The 26468-nt window shown below is 52.4% G+C and overlaps 1 protein-coding gene across 3 annotated transcripts in view; it reads left to right on the forward strand.

Annotated features, from left to right (window-relative positions):
• PRTFDC1 (phosphoribosyl transferase domain containing 1) overlaps positions 1-19717 on the forward strand; it is an 82192-nt gene extending 62475 nt beyond the window's left edge. For 2 of the 3 annotated variants that reach the window (XM_062211470.1, XM_062211473.1), the window contains 6 exons: positions 4112-4177; positions 12439-12456; positions 14282-14364; positions 14981-15027; positions 17701-17777; positions 18721-19717. In XM_062211470.1, coding sequence (XP_062067454.1) covers positions 4112-4177; positions 12439-12456; positions 14282-14364; positions 14981-15027; positions 17701-17777; positions 18721-18768 — 339 coding nt within the window. In that variant the 3' untranslated portion in view covers positions 18769-19717. The remainder of the gene's footprint in view (positions 1-4111; positions 4178-12438; positions 12457-14281; positions 14365-14980; positions 15028-17700; positions 17778-18720) is intronic. The other variant, XM_062211472.1, reaches the window with a different exon arrangement.
• The last annotated feature ends 6751 nt before the right edge of the window (positions 19718-26468 follow it).

Below are 26468 nucleotides of genomic sequence, written 5' to 3' on the forward strand. Positions count from 1 at the left end.
TTTATTTTTCCTGGTTCCAATTGTGAACTTGGCTTTCAAAATGCATGCTTCATTAAGATATTAAGATATTAGGCCGGCGCGCGGCTCACTAGGCTAATCCTCCGCCTTGCGGCGCCAGCACACCAGGTTCTAGTCCTGGTTGGGGCGCCAGATTCTGTCTCAGTTGCCCCTCTTCCAGTCCAGCTCTCTGCTGTGGCCAGGGTGTGCAGTGGAGGATGGCCCAAGTGCTTGGGCCCTGCACCCCATGGGAGACCAGGAGAAGCACCTGGCTCCTGCCTTCGGATCAGCGTGGTGCGCTGGCCACAGCGCGCCAGCCGCGGCGGCCATTGGAGGGTGAACCAATGGCAAAGGAAGACCTTTCTCTCTGTCTCTCTCACTGTCCACTCTGCCTGTCAAAATATTTAAAAAAAAAGATATTAAGATATTAATATTAAGATACCAATATTAAGATACCAATAATCCGTGTTTTCATATGCTGAAAATGTACTTGGCTTTTTGCAATGACATTTTGACATTTTTAAAAAATTATTAAGGAGGGGCCGTGGTCATAACGTACTGGGTAAAGCAGCCACTTAGGATGCTGGCATCCTCGGTGGGCACCAGTTCTGAGTTCCGGCTGCTCTACATCCGATCCAGCTCTCTGCTGATGGCCTTGGAGAAAGCAATGGAAGATGGCCTGAGTGTGTGGGGCCCCTGCCACCCACACGGGGGACCTGGATGAAGCTCCTGGCTCCTGGCTTTGTCGTGGCCCAGAGTTTGCCATTGCAGTCATCTGGGGGAAGTGAACCAGCAGATGGAAGATCTCTTTCTCCCTCTCTCTGTAAGTCTGACTTCCAAATTAAATAAATAAATGTTAAAAAAAGTCTTTCCATCTCCCATGTTGCTCAAGGCAGCTTCATTCCTGTCCCTTGATTTAGCTTTATAGATATTTTCTCATATGTGTTTGCTTATAGTTTTGATTTCTTTTTTTTTAAAGGTTTGTTTATTTGAAAGGCAAAGTTAGAGATAGGGAAAGCGATCTTCTGTCTACTGGTTCACTCCCCAAATGGCTGCCACAGCCAGGGCTGGGCCAGGACAAAGCCAGGAGCTTCTTCCAGGTCTCCCATGTGGGTGCAGGGGCCCAAGCACTTGGGCCATCTTCTGCAGGTTTCCCAGGGAGCCGGGTCGGAAGTGGAGCAGCCGGGACTTGAACCAGCACCCACAAGGGATGCCGGGATCACAGGCTGAGGCTTTACCCACTACAGCACCGGCCTCTGCTGTCTCCTGGCAGCTGGCACCCTCAGGGTCGGGGCCACCGGAGCAAGATCTTAAGACAAAAGCAGCTGCTTGTGACGACTGGGGGGTCTCAGGTGGGTGGAGCCACACGTGCCAGCCTCTGGGGCTGAGAGCGCCCGCTCGCCTGGCAAGGGCTGCATTCTCAGAACATCCCGGGCTGCCTTGCGAACCCCCCGATCCACAGAGCAGGCTGCTGGGATGCAGTAGCAGGTGGCATCCAGCGCACGCTCAGAAAGCTCCCTGGAAGAGACGGCACCTGGCGAGCCTTGGGGGAAGAGTCCGATTCTCCATGTGGAGAAGGACGGCGAGGGGTGGCGTGAGTGACCACCAGCCAGGACTCGGAGGACACGGTGGTACCCTGTGTGCTTGAGCTCCCCAGGGCCTCGTGAGCTCAAGCTGCTCACAACAGTGCACGTGGGTAACTTGGGCTGTCACTCGCAACCTGTGCACGTTGGCTTCTCTCGTACGTCAGAGCGACACCCTCATCGAGGTTTTTTGTTGACAAACAGTGTGAATCTATTTTTAATTCCCTTAATGACAGTGTTGTGACATAGGGGGTTGACCAACTCCTTACGATGCTGGCATCCCAAGTCGAAGCGCCAGTTCAAGTCCCAGCTGCTCTGCTTGGAGCTCTGATCCAGCTCCCTGCTAATGGCCTGGGAAGGCAGCAGAAGATGGCTCAAGTGCTTGGGCCCCTGCACCCACGTGGGAGACCTGGAAGAAGCTCCTGGCTTCGGCTTGGCCCAGCCCCAGGCGTTGTAGCCATCTGGAGAGTAAACCAGCTGATGAAAGAGCTCACTTACTTGCTGTCTCTCCCCTCTCCGCCTTCCAAATAAATCTTTTTTTAAAGATTTATTTATTTATTTGAGAGTTACACAAAGAAGGAGAGTAAGAGAGAGAGAGAGAGAGAGAGAGAGAGAGAGGTCTTCCATCTGCAGTGGCTGGAGCTGCACCGATCCAAAGCCAGGAGCTTCTTCTGGGTCTCCCACGTGGGTGCAGGGGCCCAAGCACTTGGGCCATCTTCTACTGCTTTCCCAGACCACAGCAGAGAGCTGGACTGGAAGTGGAGCAGACAGGACTCGAACTGGTGCCCATATGGGATGCCGGTGCTGCAGGCGACAGCTTTACCTGCTATACCACAGTGCCAGCCCCCTAAGTAAGTATTTTTAAAAAGTATTCCAGATGTGTGAATTCATTTGATCTTTCTAGCAATCCACTAGACAAGACAGTATATAAAAGTCATGGAGAAAATTTTTAAAAAGGATCAGAACATGGGACTTGCATGACAAGTTATTAAAAATTATTTAAAAGCGATGATAATTCTAACAGTGTGATTTGGGAGTTGGAATAGACAGGTTAGGTTAATTAACTGGATGTGTGTTAGGTTAATTAATGTTGGAATAGGCAGGTTAGATTGGACAATTATAGAAACTTATATGGGAGAACGAAGGTCCTGATAAAAATGACATTTCAGACTAGCAGGGAAAAATAATAACTCAATAAATGGTGTTGGGACAGTGGACTCTGTCCACACTTGGAAGATACAGATTCCAGATGGGTTCAGGACAAACGCAATATTAAAAACATGTTTATAACTTGGTCTCAGCGAAGCCTTCTCAGAAACACTTGCTTGGCAAAACGCTGTGTGGCCTTGAACGTGTTATTTAGCTTTTGAATGTCTTGTGTTTGTTTTTTAACCACCACCACCACCAGTGGAATAAACGTTCAACAGAACACAGATGATAGCAGTAGAATGATTTGGAAACTCACTTTGATCTGGTAGGGCATGAGCCGCAGTGGTTAGCCGTGTTAGTGGTGGTTAGTGGTTAGTGGTGTTGGGCAGTGGGACCCAGTTCTGCATGTGCTTGGTTTATTTAATGGGCCAGGGGTTTTGTTTGCTTGTTTGCTTACCTGCTGTGGGGGTTTGGTTAGGGAAGGGTGATGCACCACACACAAACACGGGGAAAGTGAATGACCCCAAACATGAACGGCATTTGATGAAAAACTCTCCGAGATGGTAGCAGTTGAGACACCCTCATCCCACACCGGAGAGCCTGGGTTCCCTGCCCGGCTCTGGCTCCTGACTCCAGGTACCTGCCATGGAGCGCCTGGGAGGCAGCAGCTGACTGCTCGGTGGCCTGCATTCCTACCGCCTGCACGGGAGGCCTGCATCAGAGGCGGCTGGGCAGGGGGCCTGCAGGTGGGAGGTCACTGTCCTGTTTTCTCCCCTTCTCAAGTCCAAAGCAAGTCTCCTAAGTGTGGTTCTGGGCCTCGTGTTGCCAGAATGGCGGACTCTTCATTGTAGGAGGCCTCAGGGCAGGCTTGGTGGCCCAAGGCCTGTTAGATTTTCGTCCACCTCCAGCAAGGGGGCTGAGGCGGCCCCCGGGTCTCAGGGAGCCAGACCCAGATAGCTCTGCACTGCAGGCCTCCAGCTAGGGCTTGGTGGCCGAGCCGATAGATGCCTGACCCTCTTCCGGGGCTGTCACAGCCCCACCCCTGGCCAGCCCAGGCCCCAGCTCTGGCTGTCTCTCCATTCACCCAGGCACTGTCCACTGCATTTTGCTTCCAGATTAGGGTCCTTTACCCTGTGTCACCCCAGGCCTCCCGCTCCGCACTCAGGCCCTCCTGCCAGCCAGTCGGGCAGCTTTGCCTCAACTGCAGGAGCAGGAGAGAGGCTCTTGGTAACCACAGGCAACCGTGGTTCCCTACCCGGCACGTGTGCTATATTTGTAAGGCGTGATCTGGCCACTCACACTGGGCAGATGGGGAAATGTGCATGCAGGGTTTTCTTGGGCGGTAAAATATCACCTTCCTTTCTCTCGCCCCTTTCCTGCAGAACGATCAGTCCATGGGCGAGATGCAGATCATTGGAGGAGAGGATCTCTCAACCCTGGCTGGCAAGGTTGGTCCATATGCTCAGTAGTCTTGGTGATGTCTGGACATCCGTGACCTCCGTCTTGGGTCAGCACTGGCGCTCCCAGGCCTGCGAAGCCACGCAAATGGATGTGGCAGTCCTTCTAATAACTGTTCCTTTCTTTTTCTAAAGATTTATTTATGTATTTGAAAGTGAGAGTCACAGAGGTACAGAGAGAGACAGAGGAGAGATCTTCCATCTGCTGGTTCACTCCCCAGATGGCTACAACAGCCAGGGCTGGGCCAGGCTAAAACCAGGAGCTTCTTCTGGGTCTCCCACGTGGGTACAGGGGCCCAAGCACGTGGGCCATCCGCTGCTGCTTTCCCAGGCACATTAGCAGGAAGGTGGAGTGGAAGTGGAGCAGCTGGGACGCGAATCGGCATCCATATGGGATGTCGGCACTGCAGGCAGGGGCTTTACCTTGCTACATCCCAACACCGGCCCTGTGACTGCTCCTTGCTGAATCCTACCTACCAGAAACCTTCCTGGTCCTGATGCAGACCAAATCCTGCCTCTCTCTGCTTCCCTCCCACCCGTGTCCAACGGCGCACCTCGTTTTCTTCCCTGTCTGCTTACTCTTGCAGGCACCTGCTGAAAAGGAGTCCTCCCTGCACCTGCGTGGGACAGTTCTGCAGGCCACTGACCTGTGCAGCATTTAGGGAGGGAAGAACACAGAGCTTCCCACGAACGCGCTTCTTGGCCCTTGACCTCTTTCCTATTAAAAAAAAAAAAGAATGCAGCCTGCTGGATAATGGGGAGACACTCCCAGTTTTAACTGGGCGTGGCAGGCCTGCCAGTGCCCCCCACCCCGTGGCTTTGTGGAAGGTCTATTTGGAGCCTGGCTGTAAACACTTCTCTCCAAACGGAGAGTTGCTTTGTGAAGCCAGAGATCTCTGCGGGATGCGATTCAAGATGCGCGATTGCCGTGAACAAGAGAGAGCGAGGCACGATGTGTTCGCGTCCACCTGTGCTGAGCTGTTTTGTATTCAGTGTCCCTGCACAGCTTCAGCTTTCTAAGGAAAAGGGATCCGTCCAATGCGCAAGCTCAGTCTCTCAGGCCTGGGGTGGTTGCTGTCACAACAACCAGATGGGGAAACAGGACAGCAGCCGCGTTTGATAAAAACCCGCGTAATAACTTCAGGAGCCACTGGGACTCTCCCAAGTGCTAAGCTGCCCCCAGTAAAGAATTCGTTCCCTAGAAATTGGAATTGACATGTTGATATGACTGCATCACTAGGCCACCGTTTGATGTGACTGCAGCAAGCGCACAGGTTCACTTCCTGGAGCGCGAAAATACTCACAGGGGCTCCCAGGAGTTTGTAGCTTCGAACAGCCCTGGAGCACATGGCCTTTGTAGGAGAGGTCATTTTAGCACGACATCCTGTGATGTTACCTTCCGGCTAGGATTCCCAAGGGAAACACCTTGCCCTGTGTTTCCACAATAAATCCAAGGAGGAAATCGGCCTGTGGGACCGTGGTCCTGCTCTTCCTAACAGACCCAACTTCCTTCTTGTTGGAGAGTGAGTGCGCTCAGCACGGCCCCTTTCTTTGAGAGTGGGAGAGCAGCAACACAAGCTCAAAGGCTGCAGGTCAGGGTGCCCGGGCTGTCATCAGAAGAGAGCGCTAGGAGCCGGTGTTCAGCAAGACACCTCTCGGGATGCTGGCATCCCATGGCACAGTGTCTGGGTTCAAGTCCCAGCTCTGCGTCTGAGTCCAGCTTCCTGCTTAGGCACTCCCTGGGAGGGAGCAGGTGACGGCCAAGTACTTGGGTCCCTGCCACTGGTGAGGGAGACCAAGACGGAGTTCTTTGCTCCTGTCTTCAGCCTGGCCCAGCCCTGGCTGTTGTGGGCATTTGAGGAGTGAACCAGCAGATGGGATGGTGCGGGCTCACTTGCTCGCTTGCTCTCCCTCTCTCTCTCTCTCCCTCTCTCTCTTCCTCCCTCCCTCCCTCCCTCTGGGTTTGCCTTTCAAATAACAAAATAAGCAGAGGGGCTTCTGGGTACAGGAGTCCCAGGGGGACAGAGGAAGTGAAGGCTGAACCCAGCTGAGCATGGAAGACTGGAAGAAAATTCCACGGAACACTTGGGCCTGCCTTTCCATGAAACAGATGAGGGCATTTGTGTGGCCTGGCGCGGCCACTGTTCCACAGCCTCTCCCAGACAGGCCGTCCCCCGAGATCTGAGTGAACTTGCAATTCGGTCAGCGGCCAGGCTGCGTCCATCGTGCAGAATCCACATTCAGAATGTTGCCATCGTGCCGAGTCCACTTCTGGAAGAGAGAGGGAGGGAAGAGGCTCCTGTCCGTTGGCGGCTGCTTGGTTGGACAGCAGTGGAAGGCGCTCTGAGACCCCGACACAGACGGTGCGGGGTGGAGGGATCCTTGCACACCACCCCCTCCTCCCGTAGTCTGTGTCCATCGCAGCAATCGCTGGACAGACCTGCATCTGGGTCACGTTCTCGCTGTGTGCTTGCTCCAACGGCACCCAGGGAAGGGCTCCAGGGGGCTCTCCCAAGGAGGAGGCCTCCTGGGGGCAGCGATGGTCATAGAGAGGACGTGAGGCCTCCTGGGGACCAGCAGGTCTGGAAGGAACACAGAGGAGAGAGAGGAAGAGTGGGATGGAATGGAGGGGGGGGAGGGGACGGGGCAGGTGGCAGATTGGAGGAGAGGAGTGGACCAGAGGAAGTGATAAGAACAACCTGGAAATGTCCATCGGGTTCTGGCTTGGAGAATACCTTGGGTGTGTCCACAACGAGTTAACTGACTCCGAGGCACCGAGGGGAGTTACAGAAAATCTCCGAGTGGAGGTGGATGCCGTGGAGCCGCGCGTGGAGCCAATGCATCTCGTGGGAGGATGGGAGTCTGAGAGCGAGGGACAGGAAACGCAGGTGCAGCCCACATGAGCACTGGAACTAACTGAGCAGTATCCGAAGCCAAGGAGTGGAGAGGCGTCCCAAGGAGCCGCTGCAGAGTTACCAGGAGGTGGGTGGGCAAGAAAGGATTTTATCATTCACATTCGCTTATGAAAGAAGTAAGTAGAGACAGGACCAGGCCCACAGCCTGTGTAACTTCTGGGGAGCCCCTGCAGCCTGGGGGTGAACTATTCAGAGCGAGAAGACTAGACAGCGCCTCTGTGCACACTCCTCTCCCATCTCTCTCTCTCTCTCCTTCCTGCAGGCCCAGCTGAGTCATGGCTCTCACTAGGTCACTGCTATAGAATAAAAGGGAGCCCTCGGTGCTGGGGTGGAACGGGCTGCTCAGGGCTCGCATTAAGAGCTGTCCCTCCGTGCGTCCACGCTCGGCCTGGTGAGCAGAGTTGATTGAATCCTGGCATTGCCTAAAACGCATGCATCCAGGAAAGCAAGACGATTTTATTCCATGGTCAAGAGAACTCCCTGGGAAGGGGTGAGCAGGACCGAGCGCGTGGCCACGGCCCCGAGGCTGGCAACGGGAGAGCACCGAAGTGCAGGTTGAGAGCGGGGTTTCGGGAGCCCTGGCCGGCCCCAAACACGTTTCTCACCATCATCATCATCAGAAGCTGCCCAAACGCCCCCACGTTGGCTGCCTCTTCGCCACGCCTGACCAGGCTGGGAACATCCGTAGAAAGTGCCCCACCTCGGGAGTTCTGGCAGCTTTGTGAATTATCCCTCGAAGCAAACACGCTGTGCCTCACTCTGTCCTGCGAGGTTGGCGTGGACACAGCTCCAGCGCGCGGTGCAGCCTCTCCGCTCCCTCCCTCCGGCTCCCCCACCTGCAGGAGTGACAGATGCCCACCTGACACGCACTGTGCCAATTACTGTGCCAGCTGAAAGGCTCAAAGCAGGAACTGCTCATCCACATTTGCATTGTTCCTGCTTCCTCTCTGGCTGTCTTTTGCGATGGGAAACCCAAGGCCGGGCGCTCTGCGATCAGAATCCTGCAAGAGTAAGGGACTGGCGATTCCCCACAGAACGTCTGCGCGATTTGCTGATTTGTGGGAGGAAGTGAGCTAGGTGTGATGAGATGACTAGCACAGGAACTGGCAAACGACGCCGACGCGGTGATGAGAGTTATTATCAGATTGGAAGTGTTTGAGAGGCACAGTGTGTTCTGAAAAAAAAAAAAAAATGTTTCCAAGGCTGCCCACTCCAAAAAAAAAAAAAAGATTGGAATTTTAGAGGACTGCTTTGTGGGAAGTTGAGAGCGGCAGACGTTAAGTCTGGCTGGGGTAAGGGAACTGGGGGAGGATGTTGTAGCACAAGTGTGGGGGGCCACAGGAAGAGAAGAAACGAGATCAGAACCTCGTTCCACCCGCCCGTCTCTCTTGAACACCTCCGGCCTGTCAGTCTCCATCCTCAGTGCTGATGGTGGGAGAATGAGTGTGGGGCCCTCAGCTCTGGGCTCTCGCCTTGGAACATTAAAACAGAAAGAGACCTATTCCCTTGGGCACCAGCTACGTGCTTCCAGTGTTGGGACACTCACTTCCTCTCCACTCTCAGGCTATCTCTGTTGATGTTGTTTTAAGATTTATTTATTTGAAAACCGGAGTTACAGAGAGGGAGGGAGAGACAGAGCTGGCTGCTTCCTTCTGCTAGTTCACTCCCCAAATGGCCGCGACGGCTGGAGCTGAGCCCATCAGGAGCCAGGAGCTTCTTCCAGGTCTCCCATGTGGGTGCAGGGGCCCAAGTACTTGGGCCATCTTCTGCTGTTTTCCCAGGCGCATTAGCAGGGAGCTGGATTGGAAGTGGAGCAACCGGGACTCGAACCGGTGCCCATGTGGGAGCCCGGCTTACTCGCTGCACCACAGCGCTGGCCCCTACGTCTTGTTTTATGTGGCAGACTCGAGTATCATCCCAGAGGTACCCAAGATGTTGCTGTTGTTGATGGTGAGCCTTTGCTACTGAGAGGCCAGAGAGTGGCGTGTGTCCCTGGAGACGGGCTCTATGCCCTGTGGGAGATGAGTGTGTGTGGATGGCCGCTCTGCACAGCTCTCGGTGTGGCTTGGCTTCCCCAGCAGACGGTTTGTCCACGTCAGTGCTCCCTTGCACATTGTCTCTGTGTCCACTCAGTGATTCTGCTATTTACCATTTGATGTAACTCAGAAAAGCCCTTGTGTTGTCACAGATATGGATCAACCCATGTAGCCTCCTTAATCCTGCAAGATCGACCGAGCAATATAGGTGAATCTTCATCAGCCAATGTGTTCCTTACGGTAACCCAGGACAGCGGGGCTCGCTAGGGAGAGGAGGGGAAAGAGGGAAAACCTTGAGCTGAGCTTGGTCTTCGTGTATCCTACACGACAGTACACGCGTGACCTCTGAAATTGTTGGACAGGAGCACAGGATGGAGGCTGAATCACACGGGCATTTGGTTCCAATGCATGGCCTCAGCTATCTGGACATGCAGTAAGCCTTGTAGTCCATTGCACAATTATCATTTTTGTTGGATGTGATAGTGTGTTGGGTGTGCATAATGAAAAATGCCTTTCATCTATTTTAATGTAGACATTTAAAAGACTTGAACACACATCAAAAATTAAGTCTTTACAGTTTCCTGTTTTTAAACTATATCATTTTTGTAATTTTATATTATAGAAAGCATGTGTTTTCTTTCATAAGTATGATGGAACATACATGCTATCTGTAATAAAAATGGACACACATGTACTCTTGAAAATCTCCTGAAAAACAGGCAACCTAAAAATGAATGATTTAAATGTTTTTAAAAAGGAATGGGTATATGAAATGCATTATTCAATATATCTTTTCTAGAAAAATTATTTATTTGAAAGAGGAGGGGGAGACAGACCTTCCATCTGCTGGTTCACTTCCCCCAAATGGACACAACGGCCAGAGCCGGGTCAAAGCCAGGACCCAGGAGTTCCATCTGGGTCTCCCATGTGGGCGCCAGGGGCCCAAGCACTCGGACCACCTTTGCTGCTTTCCCAGGAACATCAGCAAGGAGCTGGATTAGAAGAGGAGCAGCCAGTTCTTGAACCGGCGCCCATAGGAGATGCCAACGTCACAGGCAACGCCACGTTGGCCTCTCCGTCTATCTTTTAGAAATACAGCAGTAACAACCAGAAAAACAGCTAGAAGAGTGCAGAGTGGCTGTGTTGGGGGGTGGGGGAGTGTGTAGGCTGGGAGTGAGGAGCGATGAAGGGGCCCCAAGGCCCTCTTCCCGCCCACCTCCATCTCAGAGCGGAAGCTGATCTTCCCAAAGATGAAGGTTTTGTTGTCTGAGCATCTGAACTGTTAAACCCAAACACATCAGATTCGCTCATGTCCAGCGCTCTCTACTGAATTAGGCAAGGGTGCAGGCTTGCATATTTTAGAAGGACTTTTCTTTGTAAAGTTGAGGCACAAAGAATCAGGAAATTCGGTTAACCACAGCATGCTCTAAGTGTTGTGGTTGCTAACCCTCTAATGAAAATCACACATCCCGGCCGACAGCTGTGGAACGAGGGTTGCGAATACAGGGAAATATGTTCAACACACTGAGGGGACACCTCTGCCTGTGGACTGGTGGAGCGGAGGATTCCATGGCTTTGAAAATGGACGAAGTTAAGGCCAGCGTGAGGCATAGCCCCCAGCCACTCCCACATCAGAGTGCCTGATTCCCCTTCCAAAGCTAACTTGTTGCTGATACACCTTGGGAGGCAGTAGTGATGGCTCCAAGTACCAGGGTCCCTGCCACCCACATGGGAGACCCCGATGAAGTTTTAGGCTCCTGACTTCCGCCTAGCCCAGCCTTAGCTCTTGCAGGCATTTGGGGAGTGAACCAGTGGACAGGCAGTCTTCCTTTCCACCTTTCAAATAAAATAGGGGTCTGTGTTGTGGTGCAGTGGCTCAAGCTGCCGCCTGTATCTACAGCATCCTGTGTAAGCACCAGTTCAAGCCCCGGCTGCTCCACTTCTGATCCAGTTCCCTGCTAATGCACCTGGGAAATCAGCAGACGACGACCCGAGTGCTTGAGCTGGGTTGGAAGTGGAGCAGCCAGAACTCGAACCAGCGTCCATATGGGATGCCGGCGCTTCAGGCCAGAGTGTTAACCTACTGTGCTATAGCGCCGGCCCCCCATTAAATGTCTTTTGCATTAGGTATCTAGTGTGTAAGATTTGATAGTATTTTTAAATGTGATGTAAATCACAGGGAAGTGAAAGGTCACGGAAAGAAAGAAAAACTCGCTTTCCCTGAGGTCGGAGTCTCTGCATTTGGCTAACAGGACTGGCCCGTGACACGGTCGTATTCTAACCTGGGGGAACATCACGGATGTGTTGCTGCTAATCCACCTAATTGGCTGATTTAACTCATTAATAAGCTTCATTGGTTGTTATTCCCCCATTCAGCAAGTCATCATTGAGCGTCTGTACACAGGCTTTTTTTTTTTAAGGATTTATTTATTTGAAAGAATTAGGCACAGGCAGAGAGAGTTCTTCCATCTGCTGGTTCACTCCCCAGATGGCCACAACAGCCAGAGCTGGGTTGATCCAAAGCCGGGAGCTGCTTCTATGTTTCTCAAGAGGGTGTACAGGCCCAAGCACTTGGGCCATCTTCTGCTGCCTTTCCAGGCTATAGCAGAGAGCAGGAGCAGAAGTGGAGCAGCCGGGACTCGAACCACTGCCCATACGGGATGCTGGCACTACAGGAGGCGGCCTCACCTGCTACACCACAGCACAGGCCACTGTAGCAGGCATTCTGCTAGAATCTGTGTGTGTGGCAGTGGGTGGGGCACACAGGATCCCCACCCCAGGGAGAGTGGGGTCCTGTGGGGAGGAGAGAGATCAAACAAGAATCAGGGTGAAGCTTGACCGGGGTTCTCAGTGGAGGAGGAGAGGAGCACTTTGCGAGCTCGTGGCAAGGGGCTGGGCCGGTCCTGCTCTTCCTCTCCCTACCCTTGTCTCGGGTTGAAACTCCCAGAGTGCGTGCTGAGTCCTGGGGGCTGTCACCGCTGGGCAGGTGACCCACACAAGCTTTGCATCCCCAAGGAACGCTGGGTGGGGCCGCTGAGGACTGAGGTGGGACGGCCATCTGAGAAGAGCTCTTCAGAGGGGTGGCAGGGTAGACAAACCTGCCCCTACTCTGCAGATGGCTCCTAGCAATGGCACATGGAGCTGTTCCCCAGGGACCGGAGCTTCCAGCCAGCGTGGAGCGCCCTGACGCCCTGTCGTCACTGGCACGGGGCGCACCGTAAACCTCACTGTGTGCAAAGCGTGTGTGTATCCTGTGATCCGCACTTACGAGAGACTGAGACCTGGGTCTTGTTTCTTTCAGAACGTCCTCATTGTCGAGGTAAGCTGGCTTTTTCTATTCCACCCCGGAACTTGAAGAATCCAACGGTGAGTTTTAAAATGCACAACTTGTCATCAATAGGCCAAGGACTCAGCTCCCGCTCTCTGCATGTCTGCCCAGATGTAATTTTTTTTTTTTTAAGATTTATTTGAGTTACACAGAGAAGCAGAGGCATAGAGAGAGGTCTTCCATCCGATGGTTCACTCCCCAATTGGCTGCAACAGCCAGAGCTACACCAATCCGAAGCCAGGAGCTTCTTCCAGGTCTCCCACGCAGGTGCAGGGGCCCAAGGACTTGGGCCATCTTCTACTGCTTTCCCAGGCCACAGCAGAGAGCTGGATCAGAAGTGGAGCAGCCAGGTCTCGAACCGGCGGCCATATGTGATGCCGGTGCTTCAGGCCAGGGTGTTGATTCACTGCGCCACAGCACCGGCCCCCAGATGTATTTTTTTTTTTTTTAAGATTTATTTGAAAAAGAGAAATCAATCTTCCATCTGCTGATTTACTCCCCAAAGAGCTGCAACAACGGGTTGAGCCAGGCCAAAGCTAGGAGCTTCTTCTAGGACTCCCACGTGGGCCATCCTCTGCTTTCCAGGCCATTAGCAGGAGCTGGATCAGAAGCAGAGCAGCTCGGATTCGAACTGGCACTCTTAATTCTGTTTTGGCTTGTGACCCCCATTGACTAAGCTATCCTCAGATACCTTCAGCAATGTGTGTTAGAAGCTGCGGCCTGGGGCTGGTGCTGTGGCACAGTGGGCTAAGCCTCCACCTGCAGTGCCAGCATCCCACATGGATGCTGGTTCATGTCCCGGCTGCTCCACTTCCAATCCAGCTCCCTGATAATGCACCTGACAAGCAGCAGAAGGTGACCCAAGTGCTTGGGCCCCTGCACCCTTGTGGGAGACCAGGAAGCAGCTCCCGGCCCCTGGCGTTGGATCGGCTCAGCTCTGGCAGTTGTGACCATTTGGGGAGTGAACAGGGGGATGGAAGACCTCTCTCTCAAACAAATTAACTTAAAAAAATCTTAAAGAGGCAACCCAGGGAAAAACTGTGTTAACATTTTTGTTTTTCCATTTAACAAAAAAGAGACAAAGGAGGAACAGGGAGGGAGGGGGAGGAGAAAGTGCAAGGCCCTGGCCACAGGGAGGGGTCCAGCGATGGCTGCATGTTGGTTGCTCAGCAACACGCCTGTCTTAGTGGCTGGCACCGCGCGGTTGGGGGGGCTGTTGGCAAGCCTTTGTTCCGTGCTGCCCGGCGTATCTGGAGTGCCGGCTCTGGCTTTAATAGACCCCATCAAGTAGACCCCGCAGCCAAACACACAGCCGGGCCCTGGTCCCACTCAGACCTGTTGTTCAGATAATCAGCTCCTGCCAGCCGCTTCTCGGCCGGAGGACATTCACGGGCGTCGCCAGCTGCGGCCCGGGCCCCTCCAGTCCTCTATTGAGCGGGGCTGCCGAGGGGGGAGGTGCTTATCCACCGGGCGTATTCAGTGGGGCATCCCGCGGCCATGAAAATTCATGCGCCACGCATTGTGTGCCCTAACCTCAGGCCAAACACAGCCTCTGCAGGAACACACGGGGCCCCAGATGGGCTCCGCTCAGAGGCCCGGCTTTAGCCCTTGAGCACAGCTAAGAGGCTCAAGGAGAAAACGTTCACCCCACCCCCACCCTGGTCCCCAAAACTGATCTTCCAGAAAGCAGCACTTATCTATAACTGGGCCACTCTGCCTCCCGCCTGGGCCTCAGTTGGACGGCGTTTCTAACGAGGGTGCATTCTAAATGAGGCACAGCTCCCCCGTAGCTGACTGTGCTGTTCCCTCTGCCAAGGACGTCGTAGGGACCGGGAGGACCATGCGAGCCCTGCTCAGCAGCATTCGGACGTACCGGCCCAACATGATCAAGGTGGCCAGGTGAGGCCCGCGCCGCGCCATGCCCCGCCCCGGGGGTTTCTAGAGGGATGCTCGGCCCGTCCGCCAACAGCCAGGCCAACCCCGTGCAACTGCTCTAGCTTCTGCTTATTTGAAAGGCAGAGAGAGAAGGAGAGAGTATATGTGTGTATGTGACAGAGAGCGAGCTGTTGATTGTCTTCCACCCGCTAGTTCACGCCCCAAATGGCTGCAGTAGTCAGCGCTGGGCCACGCCAAGTTCCACCCACCAGAGCTGCTTCCGGGTCTCCCATGGGGGTGCAGAGGCCCAAGTCCAGGGTTTATCTTCCTCTGCTTTCCCAGGCCATTAGCTGGATCGGAAGTGGAACAGCTGGGACTTGAACCGGCACTCGTACAGAATGCCAGCGCCCACTGGGGACGCAGGCGTCACAGGCAGTGGCTTAGCCCGCTATACGACAGCACCGCCCCAGCCCTTTCCTCTTGCCCAGAACCTTTGCGGTCATGCCGCACCCCCACCAGTAGCCAGCGCATGAATTAAAAGGCGGGGGTGGGGGGATATAGTCGAATAATGTTCAGTCCCGAGTGCCGTTCCCAGAGAATTTTGGGGGATCACCATAGCATTGTTTCGTTTTATTGGCAGTTTGTTGGTGAAGAGAACGCCCAGAAGCGACAGCTTCCGACCCAACTGTGAGTGTGCCCGGGTGGGGGCTGGTGGCTTGGGTTGGGTAGAGGTGCTGTGCTCCCTATTTGAGAATCTCTGGTTTGTGGTATGTGGCTCTGGAGGCCTGACCTTCCCCTCCCCAGCTTCCTCGTGCTCTCCCCCAACCCCCTAGTGCCAGGTCCCTCAATGTCCTCACTGGCAGACGGCATCAACCCTGCGGACTGCAGCCGTGTGTGTGTGCGCACACGCGTGCATACATACAGCACGTTCATCTCTCCTCCCTCGGGCTGGGAGGACCTGCCGAGGTTCAGCAGGGAGCATCCTAGCACTCAAGCGATTTCTCTTGTATGGGCTTATACACACTTTAGCCCGACTGTGATAACTCGCATTTGCTCGCGGCTCCCATCGGCAAGCTGAACAAACACTGGAAATGGAGAAGCCGGGGTGTGGGTGGGTCCTCGGGCAGGGTCTCTCGATTCTACCAGTGAGGCTCCGTCGTGTGCTGACTGTCGGTTCTGGGCAGGTGGGCCCTAGAGCGTGCTCCTGTCCATGATCAGTTCCAGGAATACAACCTGGATGTGGAGATGGTTACATGAAGTTACAAAACAAGTAATTACTGCATGGATAAGAAAACATATTAAACCTAGCTTTTTTTTCGATTTATGTATTGGAAAGGCAGAGTTAATGGGGACTGGGAAGGGATCTTTCATTTGCTGGCTTACTCCCCAAATGGCCAGGACTGGGCTGGAACTCCACCCAGGTCTCCTGCTTGGGTTGTAGGGGCCCATGCACACAGGCCAACACCCCCAGGTGCATTAGCAGGGAGATGGATCAGAAGTGGAACAGCTGGGACTCGAACTAGCACCCATACAGAATGCCAGCACTGCTGTGCCCCAGTGCTTCCAACAACATGAATGAAGTAGCAGCAGCTAACAGTAGGGAGAACTTCCTCTTGTGCCACTCTTCTAAGAGCTGTATGGACACAGGCTCATTCAGCCTCCCAGCTGCTCTCTGTTATACCCATTTTACAGATAAGAAAATGGACTTGGCTTGCTAGCGAATGATCACGCTGTTCCATGGGCCTCCTCTCCTTCCGTGACATCACAGGGTTTCTTCCCAGCTGCCTTTGGGCTCGCATTCACCCAGCCTGAATTGCCAGGCCTATCCTTGGGAATGCACTGCTTCCTCAAAAGTCATTGCTGTTGTTAGATCCTAGGGTTTACCCATCTTTTAGCTAGCTTAGAGTCTCCATTTCAGGGCCAGCAGCATACTAAGCTGCCACCTAAGACATTGGCAGCCCGTATCAGTGCCAGTTCAAGTCCTAGCCGCTCCACTTCCGATCCGGCTCCCTGCTCATGCACCTGGGAAAGGCAGTGGAAGATGGCCCAAGTGCTTGGGCCCCTGCACCCACATGGGAGACCTGGACGGAGTTCCTGGTTCCTGGCTTCAGCCTGGCCCAGCCCTAGCTATTGCAGGCATTTGGGAAGTGAACCAGTGGATAGAAACTCTCTCTCCTCACTCTGCCTTTCAAATAAATTTTTTTTTAAGAAACCTCTTTCTCTCTGGATTTCTGAGGCTTGCTATTTTTTGTTCCTTTCTCATCCTTGACTGGTCCTCAGATGTCTTTATGTAACCTCTGCCTTGTCTGTGTTTCCCAAGCATCCCTGGTCACAGTGTTGGGAATGGTGGCGGAGTAGCTGCGACAGGTGCACTGGCTGTACCGCAGCTCCTCTTTGATGACTGTTGTACACAGACTGGGAAGACTGTGAAATCCTGAAAATGTTTGAGCATCGCTGGACCAAGGGACATGTATTGTCTCAAGACCTCTGAAGAGGGGCCAGCGTTGTGGCATAGCAGCGCTATGACCTTGGGAAGGCAGGGGAAGATGGCCCAGGGACTTGGGTCCCTGCTACCCACATGGAAGACCAGGATGGCATTCCTGGTTCCTGGCTTCAGGCTGGACCATTGTGGCCCTTTGGGGAGTGAACCAGTGGATGCAATCTGCCTGTCTGCCTTCCAAATAAAGCTAAAAAATAAAAATAAATAAAAAACTCTGAAAAGGAGAGCTGTGTCTATTCCTTAAGAATCCTCTCCACTAAAACTCCCCTGCTTTCAGTGAATTCTCCTTTTTGCTTAATCTGCTACCTTGTACTGCCTCTAAATCCATCTCAAGTCTTCGTTAACATCCTCTGCACGGTGGCCCCAAAGCCCACTATCAAAACAATCCTGAGCACTTCTCAAAGGCACAATCCCGTTTCCTCTCCCGTTAGCTCCTAGGTTTTGCTTTCCCGAGCCCATGAACCAGCCAAGCACACGAGCGCCCGGGGCCCAGTGCGTCCTGTGCACCTGTTCATGGACTGCAGGGATCTGGCGCCTTCCGGCTGAGCTGCCCTTTTTGCTTTTCCAAGCGTTTCCTTTGGTGTTACGTCATCCTGGGGGCCACAGGACGAACTCATACGTACCTCTTGCTCTCCAGGGGGCCTCCTGAGCTCTTTCTAAATTCTGAACGCCATTTATCATTGTCCATCGGACGAATGCGCCTGCTGCTTCACCGTGTCTCCGTGGGTCGTCTTTTTGGTCCAGGCCTCTCTCGGGCTCGGTCCCTTACAGTATGAGCACCAATGACAGATGTGGTGACTGTGCCTGGATATACTCTAAATGCTGGTGTTTTTCCCCCCACCCTCTCTCTCTCTGCTAAGATGTTGGCTTCGAGATTCCTAACTTATTTGTGGTGGGATATGCCTTGGATTACAACGAGTACTTCAGAGATCTGAATGTAAGTCTTGCATGCAAATACCTCGGCCCCTGTTCCTAAGAGCTTAACAGCGGCATCATTTAGCAAGTGATTAGGGGGTATCTTCCGGGCCAGATACTTTGTGTCCATGAATCCCATCGATTCCCACCACTGCCAGGCAGGTGTTAGAATGATGGAGGCTCATATCGATTATCTTGCTTTGAACTAAAGAAACATCACTAGGACTCCAAGCTGCTTTTTCCCCATAGTCAGAACAGTAGCGGACATTCTAGAAACTATTTCACATCCATGCTTGAAATCTACAAGGTCCCAGTTAGAGTGACATGCAGTCTCCCCTTTTGGGGAAATGGTCTCACAGTATAACCCCGGCCAACATCGCGTGACCTGGAGGTAGAGGTCTCACCCAGAGCAGACCCACCGGTGTCCCAGGCCTGGAGAGGAGAAACTTACACCAAAGGTCCCAGCGGCCCGAGAGCCACCATCCTAGCAGTGCCCCGACAGCATCCACCGCACCAAGGCTGCCGTCCCTGCAGCTGAGCCAGCTCCGCCTCGGATTCTCTGGGTGACCCTAGGGCCCTACCAACGACTCCCTTGTCACAGTGAAAGGATTGCTTGTGCAATCGGAATATTGCGAACGCATCACTTACTACCCTAGAGGGGGCAAGTGAGAGTGCATGTTGTGTCGGCCACTGTTGTCTGCCCCTCTGCCCAAGTGGTGGTCAGTTCACCGGTCAACCAGGGCTGCACTTAGAGGGCACAGGGTCCTGTGGAGTCAGATTTGGGTCAGGGCTCTGCATCAACACATACCAACAGTCTCTTTCGAGTTTATACACAGAGATCTAAAGACACACATTTCAATGGACAGTAACCAGTTACACGATGGCGTTCTGTTGCTATGGTCTGACCTTTTCCTACACTCAGTTTGTGAAGAAACCAATGCATTTTAACGTTTCACTTGTTTCAGCACATTTGCGTGATCAGCGAGCACGGTAAAGAAAAATACCGGGTCTGAGGACGTAAGAACCGTCGGCACGAACTCCCAGATGACGTCGTCCCCTCGCACGGACCGCTGCTTCCATGCAGAGTTTGTCCGCTCCGGCCACCTTGGAAAGAGAAAAAAAGTTACACTGTATTCTCGGCAAAAGTTCTCAAGGAGAGAAAGCCATGCTTCCATTGGACAGGTTCCAAATCAAACACTGCACCCTGGAGACTCAGAACTCCACGCCCCAAGCTCCGTCCACCAGATCTGGCCATCGCCCTCCAAGCCTCCTCCCAGGAATGCCCCACCCTAACTCAGATAGTTGTCACTCAACTGCTTTGACTATTTTGGTACTGTTCCCCAGCATCAGGAAGCTCCAGCTTCAAGCCCATCTACGAGGTTCTCATGGTCCGAACAAGAGAGAAAGGACCGGTGGGCGGGCCGGATTGGCTTGTTTGCATGTGTCTGACAGCACGCACCGCGCATCCTAACGATGTTGTGACAAGCGCTCCGGCAAGGTGATGACAGCCCGTCACGTCTGCGTGGACAGGCTCAACCGTGGCGCATACCCTGAGTGTTAATTAAGACAAATACAATGGCTGCAAGGCCCTCGCGTGTAAGCTGCATCTTTTGATGTACTGCACGCGGCAGACGGCAGTTGGGTGTGGTTCCAGTGCTCAGAGCTCAGCAAGTCTAGGTCTTCCTGTGACATCAGAGCACAGGACAGCGGGTCACGTCCTGAACTCGAACACAGGGCCTGGATGGGGGGTGTTTCTAAGTGTCCTTGTCACACTGACCTCGGAATCCAAGGTGCTACAGGAAACAAGCTTTTTTTTTTTTTTTTTTAGGGAATAACATTTTCCCCCATTTTTACGGCTTAATGAGACATTTTCTAATGGATGGGGTTTTAACGGAAAATAAACATGGGTGCCAATACAGCTGTTTTGTTTTTTTTTTTTCTTACTTCCTCAAAGGAGCAAACACAGAGTAACTAAGAAGCCTTTGTCTTTGAACCATATGTGGGGAATTGTTGTTAGATTCTAGCTTCCTTCACACTAATAAAGACCGAGGGAGCTTGTTATGTTTCATGACTGCTTGCTGTTTGCCTTCCGCCTTCGTGTTTTTTATGTACTTTCAACCACTAAGATGCCGGTAGCCAGTAGCCTCAATATCCTACCACCCATACCTCTCCTGCGGCTTTATTTTTATTAACCTGGATTAAGTCCAATACGTGCACGCATAGAAGCAAACAGGGCTAGGTTAGGTCTGCAGCTTTTTTTTTTTTTTTTTCCTCCTTCCTTAGGCTTGTTTGTAAGATCCAGGAATTTTTGTTGTAAAAGATTTTCTTGCCTATCTTTATTCCACTCAAATAAACCACACCCAGATATCCCAAGGGGAAAATCAGCCACGGGAGTCCCTTCCAGCTTTGTTTCATAAAAGAACTGGTATCCAAGCTGGGGTTTGTGACTCTCTGTAACTGGCTGACTTATCATTTTCCACTATGCACACTTAGAGCACCTAGCAAACACTGTACGCACATATTTGATTTGAAATAAGATTATCTGTAAAGTTTTAATTTTTTTAAAATTTTAGGTAACCCTAAGTATTTTTTAAAAAGTTATCAATTTATTTGAAAGAAGAGCAAGAGAGAGGTCTTCCATCTGCTGGTTCACTCCCCAAATTCCCACAACAGGAGGGGCGAGGCCAGGCTGTAGCCAGGAGCTCCATCCTGGTCCCCCAGGTAGGGCCAGGGACACAGGCACTAGAGACATTCCACACTGGGTCAGAGACAGTGCCAGGGCTGGAACCCGGACACTCCAGCAGCGCCTGAACCAGTGGCACACCATCAGTAGCATCGAAGGCTGGCTGCTTATTCAAATTAGAATGGAAACTGATCTACCTCACAGGATCCTGAGGGCTTGCATAGAACGCTGAAGAGAAAGGTTCGCTAAGTACTCAAGAAGCCGAACCATTCCCGCAATTCTTTGCTGTCAGACGGTATTTTGACGGTGGCATCCAAGAATGTCATCTTGGGACACGTGCTTTTCTGCTGCAAAATTCTGGTGTATTTAACACCACTGAGTGCACTCCCCCTGAACCAAAAATCCGAAAGCTTATTACCTGATTAGCAAATATTTTATTAGTGTTCTAGGGACCTGTGCTGTGGCGTAGTGGGCTAAGCCTCAGCCTGCAGTGCCGGCATCCCATATAGGCGCCAGTTCGAGTCCCAGCTGCTCCTCTTCTGATCCCGCTCTCTGCTATGTCCTGGGAAAGCAGTGGAAGATGGCCCAAGTGCTTGGGCCCCTGTACCTGCATGGGAGACCTAGAAGAAGCTCCTGGCTTTGGATTGGCCCAGCTCCAGCTGTTGCAGCTATTTGGGGAGTGAACCAGTGGATGGAAGACCTCTAATTTTTTTTTAAAGTGGCTACTGTGCAGAAATAGGCAATAGGGTGTACATGCAGGGTCCCAACACCCCAAGGGAGGCTTCTGAACCCTGAGAGACAGCGGTGATGGTTCCTGCCAATCACGTAGGAGACCCAGAGAAATTCCAGGCTCCTGGCTTTGCCTTGGCCCAGCCTAGGCTGTCATGGGTACAGAGGAGTAAACCAGCGACTGGCAGATCTGTCTCATGTCTTCCTGCCTTTCATAAACTTAAATAAGCAGATAGATACAAGAGCTCGACAGCCTTGTGTGATGTGAAGTTACCTTACAGGACAGTACACAGAACGTTCTGTGAGCGACTCCACCCTACAGGCCTGTGCCTCCCCGTGTTTAGGAGTCTTGCACGTGGCCTCTCTGCAGTTGGGGCTGCCACACAGGGACAGGGGTCCTTGGAGCTGGCGCTAGGGCATAGCAGGTTAAGCCACCACCTGCACTGCTGGCATCGTGTATTGGAATGCCAGTTCAAGTCCCCAGTGTTCCACTTCCAATCCAGCTCCCTGCCAATGCGCCTGGGAAGGCAGCAAAATATGGCCCATGTAGTGGAGCCCCTGCCACCCATGTGGGAGGTCAGGATGGAGTTCCCGGCTCCTGGCTTTGTGGCCTGGTCTAACCTTGGCTGGTGTGGTTGTTTGGGGAGTAAACCCGCAGATGGAAGATCTTTTTCTGTCTATCTGGCCCTCTGTCACTCTGCCTTTCAAAGAAATGCAAATAAACTTAAAAGAAAAAAAAAAAAGGCCTGGATTCCAAAGGCAAGGGGAGAGAGGCAGAGAAAGAGGCGGGTGGAAGCCACGCGTCCGGCCAACTCACCCCTGTCACGTTCCCTTGCTGGTCGAGGCAGGTGGTAGGCTCGGGAGAGGCACAGAGATTGTCCCCGCCTGATGGCAGAAGGGCGACTCCTAAGATGCAGTGCGGCAGCATGCGCACGGCTGTGGCCATCTCACGCCCGCCACGCCCTGCACATCTCCTGTGTCCCTGAGGACACCCCAGCCTGCACGGGCTTCTAGGAACTGCAGAAAGCTGCCCCGCCACAAGGGGGAACGGGGCAGGACGACAAGGAGGCCGGACGGCCGCCTCCGTGAAGGCTCTGGAGGAGCAGCTCTGGCTCTGAAGTCACTGGAGGTTGCCATACGGGAAAGGACAGTGACAGGTTTTGCTTGTCGAGCATCGCACAAATGGCGAATTCACAGGGAAATGTTACAAGTAGCTCTTTTTTTTTTTTTTTTTTTTTTGACAGGCAGAGTGGACAGTGAGAGAGACAGAAAGGTCTTCCTTCCATTGGTTCACCCCCCAAATGGCCGACACGGCCGGCGCTGCACCAATCCGAAGCCAGGAGCCAGGTGCTTCCTTCTGGTCTCCCATGCAGGTGCAGGGCCCATGCACTTGGGCCATCCTCCACTGCACTCCCTGGCCACAGCAGAGAGCTGGACTGGAAGAGGAGCAACCAGGACAGAATCCGGTGCCCCAACCAGGATTAGAACCCGGGGTGCCAGTGCCACAGGCAGAGGATTAGCCTAGTGAGCCGCGGCGCCGGCTGTAGTTCTATTTTTATATGAAGAAATTGCATAATTATTTGGCCAAGAAACTAATCCAGGGTGGGGCTTTCTTAAAACACAATAAGTGTTACTAGGTAAACTGAGCCTTACATATTTATGCACATACATATTACATATCTACATGTATGCATACGACTATATTACCTAATGTTATATATATTACACGTCTATGTGTGGCATACAACCGTACACCTGGAAACAGCCAAGGCAACCAGTAAGCATTTTTGTTCAGGAAGGGATGCATACAGGTGATGGGAGCCGAGTGTGGCACCAGCCTCACACCTGTACTGCATTGTCCATTGGGGTAGAAGTCCTCTAACACACGCTTTGCCATCGTACCCACTCTCCAGTGCGTGACTCGGTGGCTTTCATCTGGCATAGTGTGCAACAGTCGCTCTGTGTAATTCCAAAAACACTCCCCCCCCCGCCAGACACACGCTACACCTGCTCAGCAGCCCCTCCCCCATGCTACTCCCTCCCCCAGCTCCTGCAAACCACTGATCTGCTTTTTCCTTTAGGGAGATGCCTGGTGGGGGTTTTTCCATACAGAAAGAATCATTCAAAAATGAAATGAAATGAAATGGTTGTCTTAGAATGATCCTGCGGGGGAAGCCGGACACACAGCAGACTCATAGAATGGCAAATGCCCACAACAGCACTCCGGCCTCAGAATCAACCCTTGGGACATTCGGATCTGGCTAAAAGGTCCATGAGAGTCTCACAGGCATGGAAAGCCATGACACAGTGGCAAAAAACAATCTAAATGAAAGATCCTGGTGATCAAGACCCCAGCAGAAGGAATAGGCCATCAAGGAGGGAGGCGCCTTTCTCTGAAGGGAGAAGGAACCCCCACTGTGATACGGCCTTGACTAAACAAGTTCAGAGTCGGTGAACTCAAGGGGCTTCCATAGCCTAGACAGCTCATAGCAAGAGTCTCTTGGGTGATTGCTGACGCCATAAATAAGAGTGCCAATTGTTAAGTCAACAACGGGAGTCACTGGGTACATGCTCCCCACGTAGGATCTCTGTCCTTAATGTGTTTTACTATGAAACTTAAAAACACTACTAGTCGAACAATACCCTATACCTTGTGCGGTTGTGTGAGTGCAGCCTGTTGAAATCCTTGCTTAGTATATACTAAGTTGATCTTCAGTATATGAAGGTAATTGAAAATGAAACTCGATAAAGGGCGGGATGGGAGAGGGAGAGGGGAGGGCCACGGGAGGGAGGGAGGTTGGGGGGGAAGCCACAACAATACAAAAGTTACACTTTGTAAGTTCACATTTATGAAATAAAAAAAAAATAGTAAAGAAATGGTTGTCTTAGAAATGAAAACATTTTTAAGACAACAGATGGTTAACCAACACGGTTTCACAATGCAAACTGCTCTGATTGGGGCTGGTGCTGTGGCACAGGAGGCCAGTATCCCATCTGGGCACTGGTTTGAGTCTGACGCTGCCCTTCTTCTGATCCAGCTCTCTGCTATGACTTAGGAAAGCAGTGGAAGATGGCCCAAGTGCTTGGGTCCCCGTACCCACGTGGAAGACCCAGAAGAAGCTCCTGGCTCTGGATCGGCCCAGCTCTGGCTGTTGTGGCCATTTGAGGAGTGAACCTTTTTCTCTCTCTCTCCTTCTGTCTGTAACTCTACCTCTCAAAATCCTAAAAAAAAAAGGAAAAAAAAAAGCTGCTGATTTCTCTAACCCAATACTGAGTGACAAAATCGGTTGCTAATGAAGTGAGTCAATGAAGCAAGGTAAGCCCTCACTTGAGATTCCCACATCCATACCAGTGCCTTGGATCGAGTCCGGCCCCATCTTCCAATCCAACTTCCCACTCATGCACCTGGGAAGCAGCTGTGGCGCTCAAATACTTGGGTGCCTGACACCCATGTGGGAGACCTGGATTGGGCAGGTGACCAGGGACTGACCACAATGGTCAAGGCTGGACCTGGCCAAAGCCAGGAGCACAGAATTCCTTCAGGTCTCCCATGCGGGTGCAGGGGTCCAAGCACTTGGGCTGCTTCCCCAGGAGCATTGGCAGGGAGCTGGATGGGAAGTGGAGCAGCCGGGACTTGAACTGGTGCTTACATGGGATGCCAGCATCTCAGGCAGTAGCTTAAGCCACTGTGCCACAATGCTTGTCCCTCTTTGTGTTATTTTAAAGAGTTTTGGTTCTATCACATGAAGGATATTCATCAATGGCCTCAGAAAGTGGCTTCCAGCGCATCACCCCTGGGAACTGCACCTGTCCTTCTAGTCATAGTCACAAGTGATTTGTCTCGGGCCTCATCACAGTGCACAGTGTGAACGATTGCAGCCCAAGCCATGCAGCTGGAACTGCTGTGTATTGTGTGCTGTGCAAAGACAGGACAGTACATCTTAACCCCACTTAGCACACACGTCTGAGTTGGGATTGGCTTCTCTGCTTCAGATATAAGAGTGTCAGGTTGAGTCATGACCCCAGAACCTCCCAGCATAGCTCAAAGCAAGACTGCCGAGTCAGAACTCACTTGGCCACACCAGGGACCAAGTTCCAGGTATACGGTAGAAAGTGCAGGAGTGGCACCAGCACTGTGGTGCCCGGGTCCAGCCTGTGATGCCAGCATCCCTTAATGGAGGCCTGGTTGGAATCCCAGCTGCTCTGCTTCCAATCCAGCTCCCTACTAATGTGCCTGGGAAAGCAGCAGGTGATGGCCCAAGTACTTGAGCCCCTACACCCACATGGGAGACCCTGATGGAGCTCCAGGCTCCTGGCTTCAGCCTGACCCAGCTCTGGCCTCTGCAGGGTGAACCAGTGGATGGATGACTCACTCTCTCTCTCTCTCAAGTAAATCTTTTTTAAAAATATTTTTTTAAAGTACAAGTTTGTATACAGACGGACAGATGACAATCAGATGAGGGTAGAAAGGATGGCCTGCTGTGAGAATAAATGCATCAGCTCTTCACCCCCAGTTCTTGGCAGACTGCTCCTAGAACTCATGGGATTTTCTGAATGATGGGAGTGTCTCTTTGTTCCTCTAACAAACCCCCCAACCCTGTGAGTTCATGTCACTGAGGTGACTTAGGGTGGGGTCCCGGGATAGCCCTGGGATGGAGCTTCTTGGAGATTGGAGAGGCTGAACCTGGCTCCTCGCCCACAGAGCTCCAGAGAGGAGGTACAGAGTCTGGAGAGAGGGAGCTTTGAGAACTCTGCCATGGTGAGATCCAGAGTGCTTCCGGCAGGTGGATAGGCAGCGCTGGGAGAGTGGCAGGCCTGCCTTCAGATCTCCTATAACCAGCCATCAAGGCCATAGTCTAGAGAAAGATCGAGTCTGTATGAACAAATAAGAAAACTGGTATAAAGCCACTATTAGGAAATTATTATAAATTATTATTAGGAACCCAATGAGAATAAATAGTAGAGACCAGTGAAGCAGTGATCCCGCAATCGTTTTGATCACACAGCGGTAAAAGGGTAAGTATTCCTAGGTAAAGGACTACTTCTCAAGTCTGTTCTCAATATCATCTTTCCTTTTTTGTGTATTTCCTTTTTAGGGAAACAACAGAGAGCTCCCAGCCACTGATTCATTCTTCAAATGCCTGGGAACCGGGAATTCAGTTCGATTCTCCCACATGAGTGGAAGAGACCCAAGTCCTTGCATCACCTGCTGCCTGCCAGGGTGTGCATTAGCAGGAAGCCGGCATCAGAAGCCCAGCTGGGACTCGAACTCAGGCCCTGTGAGATGGGATGCAGGCATCC

This window comes from Lepus europaeus, chromosome 14 (genome assembly GCF_033115175.1).
Source record: "Lepus europaeus isolate LE1 chromosome 14, mLepTim1.pri, whole genome shotgun sequence".
Lineage (NCBI taxonomy): Eukaryota > Metazoa > Chordata > Mammalia > Lagomorpha > Leporidae > Lepus > Lepus europaeus.